The sequence below is a fragment of the Ascidiella aspersa genome, chromosome 1, assembly GCF_963924565.1.
Source record: "Ascidiella aspersa chromosome 1, kaAscAspe10.2, whole genome shotgun sequence".
Lineage (NCBI taxonomy): Eukaryota > Metazoa > Chordata > Ascidiacea > Phlebobranchia > Ascidiidae > Ascidiella > Ascidiella aspersa.
In genome coordinates this window covers 27,998,400-28,021,704 of record NC_139447.1, presented here as the reverse complement: position 1 = coordinate 28,021,704, position 23,305 = coordinate 27,998,400, and the positions used below count along the sequence as shown (strand labels likewise).

The following is a 23,305-nucleotide window of genomic DNA, read 5'->3' as shown; positions in this document are numbered from 1 at the left end:
AGTAGTGACCTACTTTATGTGCGGTGTTTTTATTCCTGAGCGGTGTACTTGCTTCAGAAATAGCTTACATTCATGATAGTTGTTTCTTTCATTCGCTACACTTACTACAGCATTGAGTTTATTTCTGTCTAGTATTCTGTATTTTTTTTGTTTTAGACATGTTTTAATCTGGTCCTTTAGATCCATTAGAAATTATATTTGCTTTTAACTTAATGTTCTTGTTTATATGGTGCTACACGACAGGCAGTTTTTAGTTTATGAACTGCTAGAATTAGGATTTTAGTCGAAGTGTTTATATTGTAGAAGTAACCACCACTGTTCCAGTTACCACGACACCAGAATCGACGACTACAACTGCATCTGCCGCCCAAACAACCACGGTAAAATAGGATACCAATAAGTTTATTAAAAACGTTCCTTTGTAAGGAGTTTAAAACACATGAAGCTAAATTTAAAGCTGTAGGTTACCGAAACACGATGAACTTCAGGTCTCAAATAAAGGTTTCGCAATCTCGGCACAATATAACGGGATTCACAGCAACACACAGCAAAATACTATTGTCTAAGATATCCAACATACTTTTATAAGATATCTAACATATATATTTGCTTTTTTATGGGCGAGCATAGGGTTTTATACTGAAATTTTTCGTTTTCGATATAACAGCCTAATGTCACTTAATATTACACTTACGATAAGCAATCTGAAAAAGTATATGTTTCCATTTTGATAGTACACTGCTAAAAAAGTAAAAAAAAGCAAAAAAGCAAAAAAGCAAAAAGAAAAAGTTGACATCTGCATGCAGTTATGAAAGACGAAAGACACATACTCATTCTCACGCTAAGCAACAACTAGGAACACTCAGCCTTACCTATACGTCACAAGATTTAACCGCAATCTACCTGCTTTCTGTTTTGTAGAGTGCCCCGGTAAGTGAAAGCACCACCCCGGTGTCTTGCGCGTGCCAGGACGGCTACTTCGCATGCGACCAGTGCGATCAGTGCGTGAGGAACGATACCTTATGCGACGGTGTAAAGCATTGCTCAGACGGCAGCGACGAACAGAACTGCCCGTGCTTGTATAACGGAGAGATTGTGCCGGTAAGCCATCATACACCTGCCGGATGTTTTTTTACTTTTTTTGCGTCCTTCGTTCATGTCGATGTTTGCGTTCTGTGAACAGTACTGTTAACTTATAAATTGTGCCATAAGTTTTAGGCACGGAGTATACTGCTAATAATATAGGAATGTCCGATACCTAACATTTAATTGCAATACCGATACACGATATCTTGAACAAAAGTTTCGCGATCCGATCCAAACCAAATGACGTCATTACAATGCTTAAACAAGCAAAACAGACAAAATTTAAAGGTTTATAAGTAATATTTTTCGGGTGATTAGATTTACCGTATCGCTGCGTTCGGTCGCAAATCATGCCTAATTCTAATATTAATTTGATGTCGGGCGAGCACTGATACTACCTCTTGGTATCGGCTTCAAACCGATATTATCTCACATCCCTACTAATGGCCCTAGGTTTCCTTCTGCAGAATCAATTTGACTTAGATAATGACCACATTATCCATCTCGCATATTGGGATTTTATTTTAAATTAACAAATCTCAAAAATGCATCCGAACGAGGCACTTTTGTGACACTCTTAACACATCCTTTGGCTACTTTTGAAGAACGAAGACAGTTGGGCAGTGAGCGAATGCGAGAGGTGCACCTGCGAGAACGGACGTTCCGAGTGCGTGAAGGCTTGTACCATCCGATGTCAAGCTGGTTACTATCTGCAGAACTACGATGATGATAGGTATACGCTCCCTTAAAAAAGTTCTCCATTTTAAATCGAAATAATTTCGAATTACGGCTTTTGAGGTTTGTTAACTTTCTTCACGTTATTAATTCGTCAATTTTAGGTGCATTCATAGTAAATGTTTACCAATAATAACAATGCATTACGAAAACAATGTAATTCGAACTGATAGGCAGCACATTAAACCTTTGTCTGTAACAGTGAAATGCCATAATCAAAATCCATAAAATAAGAGACAGCACATTATATTTTTCTTTAAAAATGTATATTTTGCAAGTTGATGTCATCCCAATGGGAAATGTACACTATACCTTGAAAAATATAGGATCCATTATTTGTTCTGATAACGATAAATTTTAACTCAACGAATAACAATTTTATTTTGCAACAATTGTCTAACAAATGGGTGTTTATCGTTGAATTGCACTAAAGATATTTTCCCAAATAATTCGGGTGTTTTGTTTAGCTCATTTCAGACGGTTCTCTAAAAAAATGTTTGAACAATTCATATGTACGATATTTTATTAGCCGTTACCGGAGCCATACATTACTTATACAAATTGCATTTTGTTTCCTTAGATGTTGCTCTTGTGAAAAGGCAGTGGCTACCACAACGCTTCCAGTTTCTGAAACGACCACCAGTGGCGCAGATATCCAAACTACCACCAGCGGCGCTGTTGCAGAAACCACCACTAGTGGCATAGTAGAGGTTTCGACCACCGAAAAGACAGTTTTTGTTACGACAACAGTTTCGTCTTCTACTGAGGTTACCACTCAAGGTAAGAAGTAGTCGTTTTTGTTTTTTGTTAAGTTGGCAACTATATATTCTTTAGTTTTGTGTTTTTAGAAAATTTATGATAGGATCTGAACAAAATTGTTTTACATCAGGTCTCTGTGTCAATGCTCTCGGTATGGAATCCGGAGCTATCGAAGACAAATTAATCTGGGCTTCGTCTTCCTCACCTGAGAGGAATTCTGAGTACGGCCGAGTACGTTCTCAACCCACTGCCGATGACGTCACACCGCTATCGTGGTCGCCCAAGGAGGGAGACGACGCTCCTTATTTGGAAGTGTCTTTCTTGGAGATGACCGAGATTACTGCTGTGTCCACCCAGGGAGGCGAGGACGGAGGTTTCGTTGGCAGCTTCAAGTTGGAATTCGCCGACAAGGATGGAGTCAAGATGGTGGAGGAATCGCGTGAAGTGGATGGAGCTGTTGTTGTTGAACCTGTCATATTTGAAGGTAAATCATCACTTGAAACTTTTCATGTGAACTATAAAACGAGTTGTGAACTTTCAAAACACCGGATCTAGTATTTAAAGGCTTCTCGCCAGAAGAACAAGCCTGGTAATTGTTTTACAAATAACGTTATTAACAAACAATTGTTGTCTTGAAAAAATTATCCCAATATTACAAAAATAGAGTACTCTTTTTCAAAATTTTTCTGTCGCACCTGGTTTATTCGTAAAGTCACAATAATTTTTAAGGCAAAAACCTGAAACTTTAAACGTTTTAATACATACAAAACTCATACAGGCAACAGTGACGACCACACGATTGTCAAGCACCGCTTACCCGCTCCAATCCTTGTGAAGAGGATTCGCGTCTTCCCCGTTGTTCCTCAGGATCAAAAGATCAGCCTCCGCATCGAGGTCCACGGTTGCGGCAAAACCGAAGAAACAACCACAACTGCCGCAACTCAACCACAAACTACCACAACCGTCGCGACTGAACCACAAACTACAACCGGCGAGGTTGCTGAAACCACGACCAAGGCGCCGCAAAGCAGCACAACCGCAAGTAAGCAACCATTTTTTTGGCTGCGCAGTATATCATTTTACATTGGGTTATATATCAACATTTTCTTGTAAATGTTTGTATCTAAATAGTCCAGTGGTTCTTAACCTTTTTTGCATGTTTTTCTCTTTTAACAAAGATTAATATCAAATTTACCCCCAAAATATAAAATGGTGTTAAAGTATTAAAAAACAGATTCCATCAGTTATATGCAATGTGACGGCTGCCCTTGATTTTTGGCAATGAGTTGTTCAATGTCTGGTAGAGTAGTAGATAATGCACAACGAAAATGATTCCCGTCAGCCGATGTGGATATTTTGAATGATGGCTCATTTAGCCCCTAAAACGAGGATATTTACCTCGTGAGGAAAAATTTACCCCAGGTTAAGAAAGGCTGAAATAGACAGACATAAATCCGAACCTTGTTTACATGGTTAAACAATTTAAGTGTGCTGTACTTGGAATTGTGCTAAGACAGGTAGTAGTTGAATCACATACAGCTGCATCTTTTCAAATTTAACCATGTAAGCAATTTACCTTTAAACTGTAAATAACATTGTAGAATACTGCGATGATGCCCTTGGCATGGAATCGGGAAAAATCGAAGACACCTTAATCTGGGCTTCGTCATACTTGCCTGAGAGAAGTCCTGAGTACGGCCGAGTACGTTCCCAACCCACTGCCGATGACGTCACACCGCTGTCGTGGTCGCCCAATGAGGGAGACGACGCTCCTTATTTGGAAGTGTCTTTCTTGGAGATGACCGAGATTACTGCTGTGTCCACCCAGGGAGGCGAGGACGGAGGTTTCGTTGGCAGCTTCAAGTTGGAATTCGCCGACAAGGATGGAATCAAGATGGTGGAGGAATCGCGTGAAGTGGATGGAGCTGTTGCTGTTGAACCTGTCATCTTTGAAGGTAAAATATTAGGATTAAAAAGACTGTCACGAATAACCTGGTCTTATAAGATTTGCCTAATGTTGTGCCTTTTAAACAGACGCTTATTCACAACGTTCATTGTTTTTTTCACATCGTTTAACCTATGTGTATTCACTTTTTTATGTGGTCTATTTACTTATTTGTTAAAAAGTTTTGCCTTATTTCAAGTTAGATTCATTTTACCTTTACCGTGTAGCTGATTGGAAGGTCCATTAGACCCATCGCTGCTCCGTCCGTATCGCGCATGAATTTGTTTCTTGTCATAGCCTACTTGTGTATTTTGATATCAGCGCCAACAGAAAAATAAACATTACTTACTTATTTACTTGCGATTCAACGGTTTGTGCAAACGACCTGGTAACTCCTTTAGTTAAATTAACAATTAAATTTGTTTCCGAATTCTATTTAAAATTAATAAATACAAAGAAAAACATATAGGAAATTTTTAGTCGCACCATGTATTTGTAAAGTAGCTTTTGATTGCCAAATTCATGTTGTCAAACTTAATGCTAAATGCATTTTTTGTACAGGCAACAATGACGACCACACGATTGTCAAGCACCGCTTACCTTCTCCAATCCTTGTGAAGAGGATTCGCGTCTTCCCCGTTGTTCCTCAGGATCAAAAGATCAGCCTCCGCATCGAGGTCCACGGTTGCGGTAAAGCCGAAGAAACAACCACAACTGCCGCAACTCAACCACAAACTACCACCGGGGAGGTTGCCGAAACCACGACCAAACCTCATTTGGTTACAACCACCACTGAAACAGTGGTGAAGACAACCGAGCCAACAATAACTACATCGGCTGCTGGTGAGTTCATGGATGTGGTTTGACATAAATTCAGCACTGTGTTGTAAATATATGTCCATTGTTTGTTTTTTTCAAACCGTTAAACTTTCAAGAAATATTTTTTCTTTGCTTTCATAAGTCAAGTTGATATATGGTAGTGAGTAGCCTACAGGAAAACAACGGCTTGTCACACCCAAACCAGACACCATATACGATTTTTTCGACTATTTAGGAACTACAACATCGCGAAGCGTCGAAACCACCACAAAGGAGGTTGTCAAGTCCACGCCCCTTTCCAGTACAACCACTCCAGCCGGTGAAATTACCACAACAACTCCAGCCGGTGAAATTACCACAACCACTCCGTCCGGTGAAATTACCACAACCGCCGCGGAAGGCGAAGTGACCACCACGAAATCGCCAGTGACCACTGTCGAAACAACTACTAAAGGTTAGAATTTAATATCTATGTCACATCAAATTCTGATACACGTGTAAAATGCCTGAGTTAACACAAATACCAGTATTTGTTAAATACCAAATCGGCTTTACCATTACGGTCTGTAAACAAACATTGTTGCTGATAACCACGAATGCAGCAAACAAGGTATATTGACAAAATACGCATTTTGGCCATATTATATGCATTGTATTCGTAGTTATATACTTAATTAAACGTGACATTTTTGTGAGACAGTTAATCTTCAAGGCGAACCTTTCCCAAGTTATTTATGGGGTAATTTGGATCAACATATTTTCCATTAACTTTTTGGTAAGGTTGATCCTTGATAAACATGCCTGTGCGGCGGTTCAACTTGGAAAATAAAAGGGGTAGCCTCTTCCGCAAATTAAGTCCTTGCTTCTTATATTACCATTGCGTAGCAAAACAGAAATTTAATTTGTTTGAATGCGTTTTAGTTGTGGAAATAACCACTACCACTGTCGCCGAGACGACGCCCGAAGTGTGTCGTCATGAGATGGGTTTGGACGTCGACGCTTCGAACACCATCGGCGCTGCGGAGCTGAGCGCTTCGAGTGTCAAGGCTGGTATTTCCCCCGACTACGGACGGCTAAACAGCAAGGACGAGGACAACTCACCGTTGGCTTGGGCACCTTCCGTCAACATGGCGTCGCAATACTTGGAGGTAACATTCCGTTTTAACTGTCTAAGTTTACTCCTCATGCGCATATAAACATCTAAGAAGGTTATTCTTAGTTGTAACTCAGGCATCGTCCGTACTCGGAAGAAAATTCTGGCTCTTATTCATATTTAAAACATTGTTACTCGTTGAAACTTGTTATCCGTTACAAAACTATATTGAAACTGTTTGAATACTATACTAAATTGGGTATTTTCATATTTCTTTTCTGCCATAAATACCTAAAATCTAAACGGCATAGCTGACTTGAAGGTCTTATTAGGTCCCTCGCTGTGCCAACCATTTTGATGATGCAGTTTTGCTTTGCCGTCGACAGTTTGTTCATTTGTGCTTATCTTTTTGCTTGGCAAATAAAACTTAATTACTTAATCACACACCCTAAGAACAGTCCTTAAATATAAGCCCTTTGGAAGATTATAAGAAATGTCAGGTTACCGTTATATTCAAATGTTCGAATAACTTTAGCTTGCTGGATTAACTAACTGGAATTGGACATAAGGAATGGCTGCCTTCTGATATTTGGTTTGTCAGCACAGACACATATTTTTTCCCAGGGTAGGTGACCAATTTTATTCAATAAACGTTTTATGTCACATAGCGGATTTCTTGTTTTTTTTCCTAAAAAAGCTTCCTAAGTCCCAATCCATCTCATCAGTTGCGCAAGTCAAGTCCCCGTCAATTCATATTTAGAGCAAGTCAACTCCAAGTCAAGTCTTGTGATAAAATTAAAACTATTCAAATTGGTAAAGTCGTCTGACGATAGAGCAATAATTCAACAAAAAAATAGCAAAAACACAACATATTGCAAGTAAATTGGTGTGGAACAATTTATGATAAATGACTCATTTTGTTTAAATATTGCTCAATGGGAACACCTCATTTTATGTCATTTTACTTAAATGACTTAAGTCAAGCCATTTAAAAACAGTGTCAAGTCAATAAAATAACTTAAGTCACTGACTTAAGTCATTACAACACCGATGCCTACCCTGTACCTCCGTTTTATTTTCCAAATAGAGCACCCAATTAATAAAGCTATTGTACCGCCTTTGCTAACCCAACTGTTATATTATCAGATCACCTTCGTCCAGCCAGTGGTCATCAGTGACGTGCTTATCCAGGGCGGTGGCGACCAGGGCTGGGTCACCAAGTTCGCGGTCGAGGCCAGCAAGGACGGCCAGGATTTCAGGAGAGTGGACGAGAACGGGCTCACCACGGAGGGAAACCCCCTCGTGTTCGGCGGCAGCTCTGACGGCGCTTCCGTGAAGAAGGTGCTGGATACTTTATTTTTTATTTTTTTGCGTTTGCGGCCTTGTCGTTTTGATTGGGGTTGATCTTTGAAGCTGAGGAAGGTTTTTGCAAAAAACGGTAGTACCAGGGCCGCGGAGTCGGTTTAAAATACCCTGAGTCCGAATACGAGTTAAAAATTTAATCCGAGTCCGACTCCGGCTAAATGTGCGATTTTATCGAGTCCCGTGTCCTTCTGACTCTACAGCCTAAATTTCAATTATTTACGTCATTAAAGTAACGTGGATGTTAAGCAATCCACTCATAGGGGTGACAAATTGATCCACCCACAATACATGTTTAAAGAATATCCATATGATATTCTGCCTTTACAATTTACAGCCGCCTTATCAATTTCGAAATTTAGGAATGCGCATGCGCACGTCAGATAGTTTTACGTAGTCTTACTTGAGTCTCTTTTCCCGAGTCCGACATTTTCTCAGCTTGTAAGTCCATCATTGGTTATCAGCATGATATTTTATTTTAAAAAATACAAAACGTTTTTTTACTGAAAAACACGTTTTATACCAATGATGCGTTGGACCACAAATCAAGTTCAGAAATTTTGTTTTTACAGAAAAATATTCAATAAACCATATTTGTACACTGATCAGGTTGAACTTCCATTCCCGTTGGAGGCTGTTTCCGTCCGAATCGTTCCAATGGCCTGGCACAAGAACATCTTGCTCCGCGTCGATCTTCTCGGATGCTACAAGGAGATTGCCGTGACAACCGTGGAAACGACCACCAGCAAGGGAGTTGTCACCACCACAGAGACGCCTGTGGTGAGAAACCATTGAAATATTTAGAGTTTTTGACTAGGCAGGGTACGAAACGTGCTTATTTTTGAGTTGTTTGCTTAGTTCGCGTTATTTTAGTTTCCAAGAATGTTTGTCATCAATTTTGGCTAGAGGGTGAAAAATTCAACTTGTTTTCAACATTAATTAGAAATTAGTATATCTTACCGTGTTCTATGGCTAAATCAACGATTTTTTTCTTGTTTTCAGATGCATAATTTAGCACGAGAACAGCAGGCGTTTCAAAATTAAATGTTATATTCCGTAACGTTATGACATAACGTTATTTCAGGAAATTTTCATGCCCCTCGAACAAAAATCCTGGAAATAATTATTTGTGGTAAACTCACTACTTCATTGCAGCATGCTTATTTTTTGGGGGTTAGTAGGTGTTAACCCTGACTATAGGGGTGTAGTTAAAGTATGTGTGTTAAATTGATCGTCTTTTTACATAAACAGGAACGTAATACGTGTCATCTACCAAACTATTAGATTAGCCGTCAGGAATTTTCCTAATTTGCTGAATGTCTTGAGACTTACTCCACTGCTGCATTGCGATAGCAGCCAACACTAAGTGCCGCCAAGGTTTAACTCCATCGCTGTATATTGTTGAGTATCAATTTATTTAAATTGGCAACTCCAGGACACCAGATCAGACGTTTGTCTTCGATCGTGCATATTACTCGTTTTTCAAACTAGTTTCACTTTTTATAAAGTATTTGCTTCAGTGAAGAGTAATCGACAAGTTAAACACTGTTGATTTCGGATTCCATAATAATGGACGTATTTGAACTATATATTCATAAAAATTATTGTTGTAGCGAGGGGCGGTTAAAAGTTATAGTCCACTACTTAATGCAAATTTCTTTTTTTTTCAGGAGGAAACTACCACACCGGAAGGTTTCACCACGGTTGAAACCACCACGACCATCGAAACATCGCCAACCAGCAGTGTGGTTGTTACCAGCACTGGTCCCGCCGGTGAGTCTACCACTTCTAAGGCAGTTGTCAGCACTACAAGCGCTACTGGTCAAACAACCAGCTCCGCACCAGTTGTTTCCACCACGACCATAAAGATGGTCCCGACAACAACTGCTAGTGAAGCAGTAGAGACCACAACACCAGCTTCTATGACAACAACAACAAGTTAGTTATTTTTAATTTAAAAGTTTATTTGACATTTTGTTGTTTTGGGTGTAAAACAAAAAAACACGTTTTAATAGGAACCGTAAATAATTGTGAGTTGAATTTATGGTTGTAAATAAATATGGTAACATGAATAACCTTATGAAAAAGAATAACCATCGGGTTTAAACATAACCTCAATGTTAATTAACAAACGCAGGTTACATTATTTTATTATTGTCCTGAACATGTGTGTTCATTGCACAGGTGGTGGCGTTGCGCACACGACGACGCCAGTCACTCAAACCGAAACGACGTCATCACAAGAGCACGTCACAACGACCGTTTCTGTTGCCAAGACAACCGAACTCACCACCGTCGGTAATTGGACGCCTTATTAACACCTTTGTTTGCCTATTTTAAATCCTTTGGTATTTATGCATTTTTGCAAAGTAAATTTAGTCGTCGACTAACAAACCTTTTGTTTTATAAGGAACTATAACATAACAACTCTTTGTAAGGGTTGTTGTTAGTTTTATAACAGTTAAAACAAAATAGTTCGATTTTATAATTTAAAAAGGACGCTCGGTATAAAATACAATTTAATTTAAACAGAAGTATAAAAACTGTAAGAAAAAACTTAAAAAAATAGTGACGTTTTTTTCATCAAGAAATTTGTGACGAACCAATGCCGGTTGAAGATACCGTTTCCGGAACCGAAAGCATCGTGGCTTCATCGTCCAAGCCTGAAAGTGAAGCGCATAACGTCGTGCTCAAGGAAACACCTGCCGGCGAGAAACCGACATCATGGTCGCCGCTAGATGGCGACATGGAGCCGTACATAGAGATTCGCTTCCCGGGAGTTGTCAAGATAACTTCCCTTGTTACAAAAGGAGGAGAAAACGGGGAGTTTGTTCCCGAATTTACAGTCAAGACTTCTCCCGCCGACGAGAGTGATCTTGTTGAGATATCGGTAACGGAAACGACTCGCGATGGAGAGGAAGTCTTGCCGCGTGTATTCACTGGTAACTATGATGACACCACGGTGGTGCGTCACCCTCTCGACGAACCAGTTGTGGCTCGCATTGTCCGCATCTATCCGAAACGTCCAGAACCTGAGACTCCCTTGAGTCTTCAGGTTGAAGTGAGAGGCTGCTTGAAGGAAGGAGTGACCACAACAGTTCCGGCAGTGGTCGAAACCACAACACAGACTGTTGTAACCGTAACAGTGCCTGTGAGCTCCAGCACTACTTCAAGCTCTGCTGGCCAAACTACCACCTCCGGTCCAGCTAGCCAAACTACCACAACTGGTCCGTCTGGTGAAGTTACCACCTCTGGCCCAGCTAGCCAAACTACCACAACTGGTCCATCTGGTGAAGTTACCACAACTGTTCCGTCTGGTGAAACTACCACAACTGGTCCATCTGGTGAAATTACCACCTCTGGTCCAGCTAGTCAAACTACCACAACTGGTCGATCTGGTGAAATTACCACAACTGGTCCAGCTAGTCAAACTACCACAACTGGTCCATCTGGCGAAATTACCACCTCTGGTCCAGATAGCCAAACTCCAACAACCGGTCCTTCTGGTGAAGTGACCACCTCTGGACAAGGTAGCCAAACCACAACAAGTGCTCCCGCAAGTCAAACAACCACATCTGGTTCGGTCATTGGAACGACAACAACTACTGTGCCTCACCAATCATCGAGCGAACCTGTCACCACAGTGAAGCAGACAACAACGACAGTCACAAAGATCGTGACCCCAACGACCAGTGAGTTTCCCGAGACCACCACTGGTAAAAAGGTCGTAACCACAACCACAATCACGGAGAGCGAAACCACGACACCAGTGATAGTGTCCAGCTCAGAAGCGGTGACGACCACCACTGGCCCAACACTAATCACCGAGACGATTCCACCATCCGTTACAACCACAACTGCCGAGGCGCACAAGATATGCGACGACGCAATGGGTCTCGAGTACGGATTAGAAAACACCATTTTGAATCCAACCATTTCTGCTTCCAGTAATGGCGAATTGGCTGAACAAGCACGCCTTAATAATGTGAACGAAAACGGCGAGCCAGTTGCATGGAAGCCAACAGAAGATGACACAAACCCATCGCTTTATGTTACCTTTGAACACCCAATTATTGTAACGTCTATAATGACGCAAGGAGCTGGCAAATCTAATGAATACGTGCAGGCAATCGATGTACAGTATTCAACGGATGGTGGCAATACTTGGAGTCCGATAACTGACGACGGTGCAACGCCTACTGTGTTTGATGCCAACGAAGATGACACAAGTGTTGTGCAGGTTGAATTTTCCCAGCCAATCGAACGTGTTACCGCGCTTAAAATCCTCCCCGTAGTGTGGAGCGTGAAGCCTGCGTTGCGCATAGAAGTTCGTGGTTGCTTTAAGATCCTCACTTCCACTACTGTCAAGAGCACCAGCACGGAAATAGTTACTACTACCGAAGTACCAGCTACGACTACTCGTGCAGCACATGACACTACGACAACCCCTGGATTTGAAACCACTAATCCTTCACATGAAACCACCGTGTCATCAGGTGTTAACACTAGCGCTCCTGGATCGGAAACAACTACTAAATCCGCTGTCTCCAGCACTGAAAAACCCGTCGATACCACAACTCTATCAGGTGTGACAACTAGCAAATCGGTTGAAACTACCATTACCGGTTCTGAAGGAACCACTAGCCACCCGTCAGGTGAGACAACCAAACAAACAGGTGGAACGACAACCACCTTCTCTTCTGGCGTGACTTCTTCAGTGCCACCAGTTGTTTCCACCACCACCGTTAAAGTGATTCCGACCACTTCGGAAGTATTTGTATCGACTACATCCCTTAACTCTCTTGAAACAACCACGCCAACTGGTTCCGAAACTACCACAAAAGGATCCCATACAACCACACCGCCACCACCGCCACCAACTCCTCCACCAACCGGAGCGGAAACAACTACTCCTGCTTATGAAACTACATCAGCCGGCCAGCAAACAACACCTGGTGGAGTTCAGACCACCACTACCACTGAAACTGGTGTTGAAACTACACCATCTGGAAAAACAACCACCCCTGGTGTTGGTATGACTACAACTACACAAGGAACTGGTGTTGAGACTACACCATCTGGCCAAACAACCACCCCAGGTGTTGGTATAACTACAACTACACAAGGAACTGGTGTGGAGACTACACCATCTGGCCAAACAACCACCCCAGGTATTGGTATAACTACAACTACACAAGAAACTGGTGTGGAGACTACACCATCCGGCCAAACAACCACCCCTGGTGCTGCTCTAACTACAACTACACTTGGAACTGGTGTTGAAACATCGCCATCTGGTCAAAGCACCACCTCCAGTTCGTTTACGACCACGATGGCCATTGGCGAAACCACAACTACTGGTGCTGAAACCACCACAAAAGGACCAGCTGTGACAACCAGTGCATCAAGCTCGTCAACAACGGCCTTCGTTTCAACAAGTACCAGTAAAGTGGTCACTGTTGAGCAGACAACGAAAGGTATATAGCTCATAATATTATTTTTTGTGGTAAGTTCCGAAATGTTTCCGTGATAAATTTGAAGTGCTGTAGTGTATTTTAACTGTGTTATATTTTGCTAATATTCATTTGGGTTTTGTTTTCAGCATTGTGCGACGAGGAAATGGGAATGAAGAGCCGAGAAATTCCCGACGATGCTATCACCGCGAGTTCCGAGAAACCAGGAAGTGAGGCAGAAAAGGGCAGACTTATTCCGAATCCACAAGATGACACCACGTCCTCTTGGTCGCCCGAAGACAGCGATGAGGAGCCCTATTTGGAGATTCGCTTCCCCACCTTAGTAAAGATAACCGGAATTCGCACAACGGGTGGTGAGAACGGAGAATTCGTGCCCGAGTACAAGATCAAGTACTCGCCGAACGACGAGTCGGAGTTGACTGACATCACCGAGATCGTTGAGATGGAGACTCCCTACGGAAACGTGTACGAGCACGTGCCTAAAGTTTTCCGAGGCAACGTGGACGACAGCAGCGTGACTGAGAACACGGTCGAGCCAATCGACGTCACCGTGATCCGCATCTACGTCGTTCGCCCAACACCAGACACACCCCTGAGCTTGCGAGTGGAATTAATCGGTTGCGTAGAGCCGTCCACAACCCCCGTGGTGGTTGAAACAACAGTTGAAACCACGGTAAAGACCACACTTCCTGCCGGTGAGACCACAACTGTTGGCTCGTCCACCACAAGCCCGTCAGTCGTATCCACCAAAGAAACCACCACTGTCGTCACAGAGAAAACCACTCCAGTTGTAGCGTCCAGTTCTGCGCCCGCGACCTCTTCAGTGGTCGTGACAACTACAAAAGCAACGGAGACCACCACTTTGGAAGGCGAAGCGACCACAACGTCCTCCACCGAGCCACCCACGAAGATTTGCGACGAAAACATGGGATTGGAATGGGGAGCCGTTAAGGTGATTGACGAGCCGACCATCACTGCTTCAAGCAATACGCCACAAAATGGAGCTGGAGGACTAAACGCTCCCGAATCCTGGATTCCAACCGCGGAAGATGTTAGCGACGAGGACGGTGCGTGGATCGAAGTCGACTTCGTGAAGCCCTTGTACGTCTTCTCGGTTGTCACTCAAGGTGCCGGTGAGAGCACGTCCGAGTTTGTTACTGACTACACAGTCGAGTACAAGCTCGACTCGTCCGACGAATGGTCAACTGCTAAGAGTTCGGACGGACAGGCTGTGTTTGCAGGAAACGACGACGACACTTCGGTGGCGGTTAGCCGTTTGTCCAAACCTACCCTGCTAACTTCCATTCGATTGATCCCCACACGTTGGAACAAGAACAACAAACCGGCTTTGAGATTCGAGCTCCGTGGCTGCTTCAAGGAGATTGAAGCTACCACTACAACAGTGGCGACTGAAACGACCACAGAGGTGGTGACCACGACAAAGAAACCAATCGTGAGCACAGAAGGTCCGGAACAGACGACTTCGGCTTCTGCAGGAGTGACGACAACATCTGCTGGTGGTGTTGCAACCAGCACTTCGAGCATTACAACCAGTGCTCCAGGAGTGTCCACCACCACTGGACAACCTTCCGAAACAACCAGCACACCGTCGTCATCAGTTCCCGTCGAAGTTACAACCACCCGAAGCACCGAGCCAACCACTACCGTTGCGGTGGTTACCACTTCGTCTCCTGGCGGCGAGACTACCAGCAAGAGTGTAACCAGCACTTCTGGTGTGGCAACGTCGACCAGTTCGTCGGTAATTTCCACTGTGAGTATCCCGTCCGAAACAACAACTACTGCTGGTGTCAGACCAACCACGTCATCACCAGCGAGTGTTAGCACCACTTCGGCTGGTCATTTGACTACAACGAAACCCGAGGGAGTCACGACGAGCGAAACAACATCTGGGCCAGTGGCAACCAGCTCTGAACCAGTGGTCACCACATCTGGTCCATCTGCTACCAGCACCACCGGCAGCGGTGTCGTGACAACCAGCAGTGTGTCCAGTACCACCGAAGAGGTACAAGAAACATCTACGTCCAAACCAACCCTGGTCACCACGACCACCAGCATAGTCACAACAACCGAAGTTGTTTTGCCAGGTAAGAGAAATAAATGGGTCAAAATCGGGTAGTAACTGCCATCTACCCTGAAAATGGGCTCGGATGTCTAACGGACGGTGGTCTTTAACCGGATAACTGTGGAGTGGTGTCCTGCCATTTTTTTCCTGGGTAGCACTGTTTTTTTGGCAGTATAAATACTAAACTATTAATCACTGACACTTACATTATCTACACCAAAACCAAAAAGGCGAAAATGTTGACCTTCTGCCGATGCGCATTTCAACTCTGGCCCTACCTCCAAGTGGAGGTACCGTCTCCTTTTAGGAGAATGGTTGTCCTGAGACTGGGTCTGAACATTACTGACACTTCAGGCATTCCCAGCCTTCTTTTCGCCAATGGGAAGAATGAGCCACTATACATTTACAATTTACTTCTTTACTTTCTTTTGGTTAATTAGAGAAAAAAATCTCGGATGTCTAACGGTTTGCTTTTTGTAATATAAATGGCGCAATATTGTTATTGCTTTTCAGAAATTTGCGACGAGAAAATGGGAATGCAGAATCGCGAAATTCCCGACTCGGACATCAACGCTTCAAGTCAGAAGCCGGGCCGTGAGTCTTTCAAGGCGAGATTGTCGACCCTAGTGGACGATCAGCCCGAGTCGTGGTCGCCGCTAGATGTTGACGAAGAGCCGTTCCTCGAAATTCGATTCCAGGCCCCAGTTGTGATCACATCGATCCTAACCCAGGGCGGTGAGAACGGAGAGTTCGTGCCCGAGTTTACAATTAAAACTTCGAGCTCCGGTGAAGCGCCACAGGACCTTACCGAAGTCGTCGACGGAGTTGAAGTGACCAAGGTTGGATATGTGATGTATATGTTTTGCAGCTGATCGGGAAATCTCTACACAGCGTTACCCATAGAACGTTTAATTAATCCTATTCCACGTAATCTTACTCGCCTTTTTAAAGTGCTAAAGTACATGTCGATAAAGTATGGAAATAATTTAATAAATGTCTAATAAACAATTTTTGACATTTTTTAGGTTTTCCCTGCCAACATTGACGACACCAACATAGTCGAAAACTTCCTTGGCAAGCAGGTCACCTTGACAGTGATTAGAATTTACCCGACCAAACCCCTAAGTCCAGAAACACCAGCAATCAGCCTCAGGGTTGAACTTCACGGTTGTCCTGCTTCTGTAACTACCACCACGGCACCAGGAGTTGTTAGCACCAGCCAACCAACGTCTAGCAGCACTGGACCAGTATCGACTACCAGCCAATCTCATGTCACCACCAGTGGACCGGCGGTGGTCGAAACCACGACTGAAAAGGTGACCAAAACAAGTGCACCAGTTACGGAATCGCAACCAGTAACAACCAGCACTGGGCCAGCTGAAGCCACCACGACAACCAGCGGAGTTGAAGTGACAACGGTTAAGATCTCCACCACAACACCAATCATCGGCCAGAGCACCACTTCGAGTGGCGCACCAGTGTCGACCACATCTGGTACAGGCGAACACACCACTGTCACAACCACCGAGAAAGTGAGCGAAACAACCACGGTGAGAGTTGTCAGCACTGAAGGAACGACCACTCCTGCGGATGAGTGCGTGGACGTATCGATCCTGACCCAGTACAAGGGTAAGCATACAGCAATATGTTCCGATTGTTCCGTACATTACACTCACTAGTTTATCGTACAAATGATTCGCATTTAATAGAAGATTCGGTTAAAGATGATTACAATCCAGTAGTCATCAAGCTGTGTAGTCCATCTGTGGCACATCTGATCAAAATTTTGCCCAAATATTGCAAACCAAACATATGCTCTAGCAACAGAATGACTACTAATATAAACTTTAGGATAAATAGAAGCCGTGATATAGTTGTTACCTCTGGTACTATTGGTATCTAAACTCGTCTAACTAACAGGCGTCCCAGTTCCTGGTTCGGCCTACGTTGCTTCCAGCAACCCTGAATTGGCTCACAACGCCAAGATCGACATTTCAGCTGCCACGAAGGGAACTGACTTTATAACGCCGTCGCTGAACGCTTGGAACCCGACTCCTGACGATAATCCATCATGGTTGCAGGTTAAGAGTTTTTTTCACTTAGCTATTAGGACATGTTACTTATCCGAAAAGCACCTACATGTGTATTTCAACTGGGTAAAGATTGGTTTTCCGATGATAATGTTTTAATTTGCTAGAGATTATTGTGGACAGTGATTGGAGATTCTCGAATAATATTATCGTGTTAGATTCTATTATGTTGATAACCGGTTTTAATGTTGAAGTGTCTTGTTTGCAGATTGACTTTGACACCCCGGTTACCGCTATGGAGGTTCTGACCCAGGGTAGTATTGGAGATAACAAATGGACGTCTTCCTACTTCGTCATGTACACACTCGAACCAGTGGGTGCCCAACGTGCTTGGTCGTTTGTCCTGGACGAGTACACATCTTCGCCTAAGGTATTTTTGATTGTATTTTTTTAATGTATTAACGATTTGTTGACCCCTTAATCAATGATTTACAACAACGATCCCATGTGTTTTTTGCAATTACACAGCCCTAAAGTGTGTTTTAATCTGTATTTTTGTAAATAATATCTTTATTTAGCGTATAACAAAAATAGGTAATAGGCTTGCCCACAGGTTTTAATGTTTTGTTTGAATTATTGTTTAACAGAATGAAATTAAAAAAAAAATGAATCGTTGCTTAACTGGCAAGTTTAAGGGAACTCGACCTTGATTACAGAAAACTAAAAAAAATATCTATTGCTATCCAAACTACTAGATATCAAAATAGATCATTTTATTATGTACTCAGTTATGACGTATAACTTACTGTTTAGGTTTTCGAGGCCAACGTCGATGACACTTCCGTCGTCGTTTCGACTCTGCCCGAACCGATTCCTGACGTCACAGCTCTGAGGGTGCTTCCCCGTACCTGGGACGGCGAGACCCCGTCGCTGCGCGCTGACGTCATCGGTTGCTTCGGCCAGGCTTCCAGCACGACCACGGTGAAAACTGTGACGACCACGACCAGCGGTGGAGTAGTGACCACGACCGTTGCCCCCACAACCGTGGTAAGCGAGACCGACCGACCACAACGAATGCACAGTGGTCATTGTAAATTGTATAAAGCATAAAATAAAGCATTACTGTTTTAGATGAATTTGCCGTTCTACGGCAGTCCTTACAATATGCCATGAAAGATGTCAAATGAATAGCATTATCTCATGACGTCATTAATCGTTCCTAAATTTTTTTGTTTTTCGCCTAATTGAAATTGAATTCAAATTTAGCTTTGTTTTTTGTTTACCAAATTTTAAAAGGTCTAATCAGTATTTTTAACAAATAGCATAATTTCAAAAAAATCACATTTCGGTTACTAAATCGGACATAGCGTTTATTTGTTGTTGCAACTAATATGAAATACATTTACCTTTAGGTTTCTTCCACGAATGGCCCAGTCGTGACCGTGACAACCACGAAGGAATCCGCCCCCACCACGACCAAAGTGGAAACCGTTACCACCACGATCGGTGGTGTTGCAACAACCAGCACCAGCAGCGGATCCAGCTCGACCACTCAGAAGTCCGTTGCCGTAACGACCACACCCACACCACCGGCCAGCACAACAGTGGTAACCACCAAAGTACCAGTTGAAACCACTTCATCACAGGCCGGCGAAACCACTTCAGCTGGTCAGAGTACGCCAGCAGCAACCACTTCCCTACCTTCGTCTGGTGCCAGTACCACCACGAGCGGCGTGGTTCACACTTCGTCTCAGCCTATGACGTCAGCTGTTTCGTCCACGTCGGCTTTGACGTCATCGACTCCTGGTGTTGCGTCATCGACTTCCCAGCCACAAACAGCCACTTCGACATCGGTTGTTTCTTCGAGTACGTCGACTGGTTCGCCAGTAGAAACCACGACCGTGGTAACGACCAGCAAATCTGCTGAAATTACCACAACACCATCAGGTAAGAAAATCAAAATAATATTTTTTTACAGACTTGGCGATTAATTTCTCAAATCTTAAAATGTGTGTTTTCGTCCGAGATGAAATAAACATTCTATTAATGCGCGTTGGGATTTTGTAGTGCTGTGCGATGAAGCTATGGGAATGGAGAGCTATCTTATCCCGGATGACGCCATCAGCGCATCATCGGAAAAGTCCGATCAACTCGCCATCAACGCACGGATTTCCGGGAACAACGAGTTTGCACCCGAATCGTGGTCGCCCCTTGACGACGACCAGAGTCCGTACTTGGAAGTGAAATTCACGCATCCGGTTAAAATCACGTCGCTTCTGACGCAAGGAGGAGGCAACGAGGAATACGTGAAGAACTACAAAGTCCAGTTCTCGCCGGATGACACGGAGCCAACCCAGTTCCTCACCAAGCGCGTGGAACTGGAGAAGGAGCCGGGAGTAGTCTCCGAGGAAGATGTCGACGTAGTCTTCCCAGGAAATTATGACGATATTGCCATCAACGAAAACGTCCTCCTGGAGCCAATAACCGTCAAGGTGATCCGCGTCTTCCCACTTCGCGACGCCACATCGAGTCCGATCAGTCTCCGCGTCGAATTCCGTGGGTGTGGACTGGAGGAGTCATCCACCACCACTCCTTTCCTGGTCGAAACCACAACCGAAAAGGTGGTCTCCACAACGCCCGTGACGTCATCGGAAGGAACCACTACGTCAGAGGCCGGAGCGACCACGACACCGCGTGGCGAGGTGACGACCACTGGATCGGTCGTTGAGACGACGACGACTGAAGTGAAGAAGACAACTCCTCTCACTCCTGGATCTACCACCGAGTCCTCCGTGGTGACCACCACAAAGACAGTCGCGGTTTCCACAACAACACAAGGTAAATCCTTGCCTAATAAATAAAAAATAAAAAAATAAATAAAAAATAACAAATAACAAATAACAAAAAAAACAAACAACACAAGGTAAAACAAGTTCCTGAGGTCGAAGTTTTTTGTTGCACTTTTTTGGAAGAAAAGTATGGGTAAAGTAAGGAAAAGGCTATAGTGGCTGTATCTTGGTCTTGACAAAAGTAATTCGGCATATTTTTATTCCTTCTTTTTCGAATTTTGCAGTAATTCAGTCTATTCCCAGCAACATGTAGCCCTTAACGTGCAGGCACTTTAAGGAAATTCCAGAGATAAACAAAGCACACAAGGCCGAAGGAAAACAACATGTTGTTCTCTTTATACCATATGTGCATGCTCGTCAAAAATTATTTTCCTGAGGCCTACAGGAGTAACATTCAACGCATTGAATTTTATCAATACTCTCATCTATTCAGCCGCGTGCGACAAGGAGATGGGAGTGCAGGTCGCCGCCGAAAACCAGATCGGTCAGCCGCAGCTCTCAGTCTCCAGCAACAAGGACACAAGCGAAAACGCGAGACTCGACCCAGCCTCGCCAAACCAAGTGTCCTGGATGCCTTCGGAAGAGGACCAGGCTCCGTTCGTGCAAGTCGACTTTGAAGTGCCAGTCACCGTTACCGGGGTGTTGCTTGGCGGCGGTTTGACGCCCGAGGGCTTCGAGGCCTACGTCACCAGTTTCGCGGTCCAGTACACAACCGATGACGTCAGCGATACGCGCGAGTGGAGCGCATTGGAGAGCTTCGATGGCAATACGGACGCCGAGTACGTGGTCGATGTGGTTTTCAGTGAATCCGTCGTCGCTAAGGTTTGTAGATATAATTTAACGAAGTCGTTGAGATCAATTTGCTTGTAACAGCATTGGAGAAATGTGCATGACGTCGTTTAAAAATATAATCCTGTTTTATCTCTTTGCGACCCCACAGTGAAAATGATCCCATGGAATAAGAAATTGATACATCAATTTTTGAGTTTATACCCACAGCTGTGTGAAATAAATGCTGTGATAAACGGGACTGTTTTTAAAAATTTCCGCTGTTTATACTGTAAGCTTTCACCACATCAGGAGCGAATCCAGCCTCATAACCCTATATTTTAATCACCGGGACTAAGTGAATACCAAACATGTAAAATAATTGCGTAAAGCACAGTACAACTTTGCGCTTATCTGTCATTATTTGGCTACACTAGTTTCATTGCACTGATGTAGCCCAAACTCGTTGCCCCTATTATGCTTCCCTATTTTCGCATTCTATCAGAGTCATGATAACTCGCCCGTATAGTAGTTAAAAAGTAAGCTTATTTACAAAACAATTCCAGGCGATTCGACTCGTTCCTAAGACTTGGACGGTGAGTCCCGCCATCCGCCTGGAGTTGACCGGATGTTACTCGAGCCCGGAAACCACCACGGCTGTAGAGACGACCACTGAGAAGTCCTCCGTAACCACCACAGTAAAAACTCCGGTGTCCAGTTCAACGACTTCGCCTGTTGAGGAAACTACGACGTCTGGTGAGTAAAATGTCTTGTTTGTATTTTTCTTCTTAGTGTTTCTTGCTGTACTTGAAGCATTGTAATGTATAGGTGAGAGTAATTTTGAAAACGATTTAAATCGGCTGTATTACAACTTATCTCTTTTTAACCTTGATTACAATTTTGATGTACAATCCAAAAACAAACTTGCTTTCGGGTAGCCAGTTTTTTGAAGTAACTCATCTATGCTTTTTGTTTTGTGTCGTTAAAGTCCTACTAGCGACATCAACTTCTTGCTTATTATTTGCGGCATTTTGTTTTCCAATTTTCCGAATGAATCGCAGGTCCAGCTGTTATGACTACAACGACCCGCGTCTTCCCGACCACCACCGTAATGTCGAGCAGCACCAGTCAGGGTGAGGTTAGCACAACGACAAGCAGCGTCGTCACAGGAGGCCAAACCACGACACCCAGTGGCCAGGCAACCACAACGACCGCCTCTGCTCCAATCAGTTCGAGCAGCAGTCAAGTTACAACCACTACCAGCCTTGTCACTGAAGGCAAGACCACCACTACTGGCTTTGTGCATTCAAGCGCGTCCACCACGTCCACGCCTATTGGCGGAAGCACGACCGCGCCCACTTTCACGACGACCAATGGCGAGGGCGTATCGAGCAGCACAACTGGCGGCCAGACCGGTTCTTCCACCCCAAAGAGCACTAGCGTTGTGACCACGACCGTGTTCCCCGTCAAAACCACAACAGAGGCCGTGGTCATTTCGACTACGTCATCGTCTGGGGTGACGTCACCTGTCGTCACGACAACGAAGCCGAAAGGTGTTGAAACTACAGTGGCCACTTGCGAGGTAATTTAGGAATCTACAAACTCATCTGGATACAAAACTAAAACAAAAAGCATACATTTAATTACATGGAAACAAACGAATAAGCTTGTTTTATAACTAATCATTTTCTGGTATTTCCAGAACAATAGATATGGGACATTTCTTACAATTTCTGTCCTACAAGACACGATAGTTGTTGTAAGTGACAACGTATTTAAATTGTGTTTTGTAACTCTTCGCATGCAGACTCCTTGCGATAGCATATGTGCCGACGATCTGGTGATGGTTCGCGAAAGCTCCGACGATTGCTGCACGTGCAAACCAGCTTTGACCACCATGAAAACGACCACCACATCTGTGGTCACCACAGTCAAGTAAGACCCTCTCTTAACAGAAGCTAATCAAGCGACGCTTTTTTGGTTGCATTAAAATCCAACTATATGCTACATATCGCAATAAAATATTACATTTGTTTTAGCGTATGGAACACAATACACGAGTTTTTGTAGCAACTTCAATAAATATATAAAAGATACAAATTTTTCAGTTTTTAAACGTTTCAGGACTAACGCGTGATTTATTATGCATCGATGATGTCATGAGTGAAAGAAAAAAAAATAGAATTATGAATTTCAAATGCTTGTTAACTTAAACAATACTGACGGACTTAACGAAAAATCAACCAGATGCTGCAACAACGTTTTATTAACAACAAGTGTATTGTCGGTTTGGCTGAGGTCG

At 43.6% G+C, this 23,305-nt stretch overlaps 1 protein-coding gene across 1 annotated transcript in view; it reads left to right on the top strand.

Annotated features, from left to right (window-relative positions):
* Positions 1 to 23,305, top strand: part of LOC146169242 (uncharacterized) — an 81,051-nt gene that overhangs the window by 22,721 nt on the left and 35,025 nt on the right. Inside the window, exons 33-62 of the mRNA XM_083386329.1 lie at positions 304 to 380; positions 922 to 1,101; positions 1,692 to 1,819; positions 2,402 to 2,601; positions 2,711 to 3,064; positions 5,087 to 5,368; positions 5,580 to 5,798; positions 6,266 to 6,492; positions 7,584 to 7,778; positions 8,409 to 8,579; positions 9,470 to 9,737; positions 9,984 to 10,097; positions 10,388 to 12,253; positions 12,524 to 13,276; positions 13,402 to 14,739; positions 14,839 to 15,108; positions 15,211 to 15,378; positions 15,870 to 16,195; positions 16,382 to 16,985; positions 17,277 to 17,437; positions 17,655 to 17,816; positions 18,200 to 18,433; positions 18,799 to 19,005; positions 19,060 to 19,333; positions 19,454 to 20,010; positions 20,089 to 20,224; positions 20,669 to 21,057; positions 21,570 to 21,759; positions 22,065 to 22,585; positions 22,811 to 22,938. Of these exons, the coding sequence (XP_083242455.1) occupies positions 304 to 380; positions 922 to 1,101; positions 1,692 to 1,819; positions 2,402 to 2,601; positions 2,711 to 3,064; positions 5,087 to 5,368; positions 5,580 to 5,798; positions 6,266 to 6,492; positions 7,584 to 7,778; positions 8,409 to 8,579; positions 9,470 to 9,737; positions 9,984 to 10,097; positions 10,388 to 12,253; positions 12,524 to 13,276; positions 13,402 to 14,739; positions 14,839 to 15,108; positions 15,211 to 15,378; positions 15,870 to 16,195; positions 16,382 to 16,985; positions 17,277 to 17,437; positions 17,655 to 17,816; positions 18,200 to 18,433; positions 18,799 to 19,005; positions 19,060 to 19,333; positions 19,454 to 20,010; positions 20,089 to 20,224; positions 20,669 to 21,057; positions 21,570 to 21,759; positions 22,065 to 22,585; positions 22,811 to 22,938 (10,699 nt within the window). The remainder of the gene's footprint in view (positions 1 to 303; positions 381 to 921; positions 1,102 to 1,691; positions 1,820 to 2,401; positions 2,602 to 2,710; positions 3,065 to 5,086; positions 5,369 to 5,579; positions 5,799 to 6,265; positions 6,493 to 7,583; positions 7,779 to 8,408; positions 8,580 to 9,469; positions 9,738 to 9,983; positions 10,098 to 10,387; positions 12,254 to 12,523; positions 13,277 to 13,401; positions 14,740 to 14,838; positions 15,109 to 15,210; positions 15,379 to 15,869; positions 16,196 to 16,381; positions 16,986 to 17,276; positions 17,438 to 17,654; positions 17,817 to 18,199; positions 18,434 to 18,798; positions 19,006 to 19,059; positions 19,334 to 19,453; positions 20,011 to 20,088; positions 20,225 to 20,668; positions 21,058 to 21,569; positions 21,760 to 22,064; positions 22,586 to 22,810; positions 22,939 to 23,305) is intronic.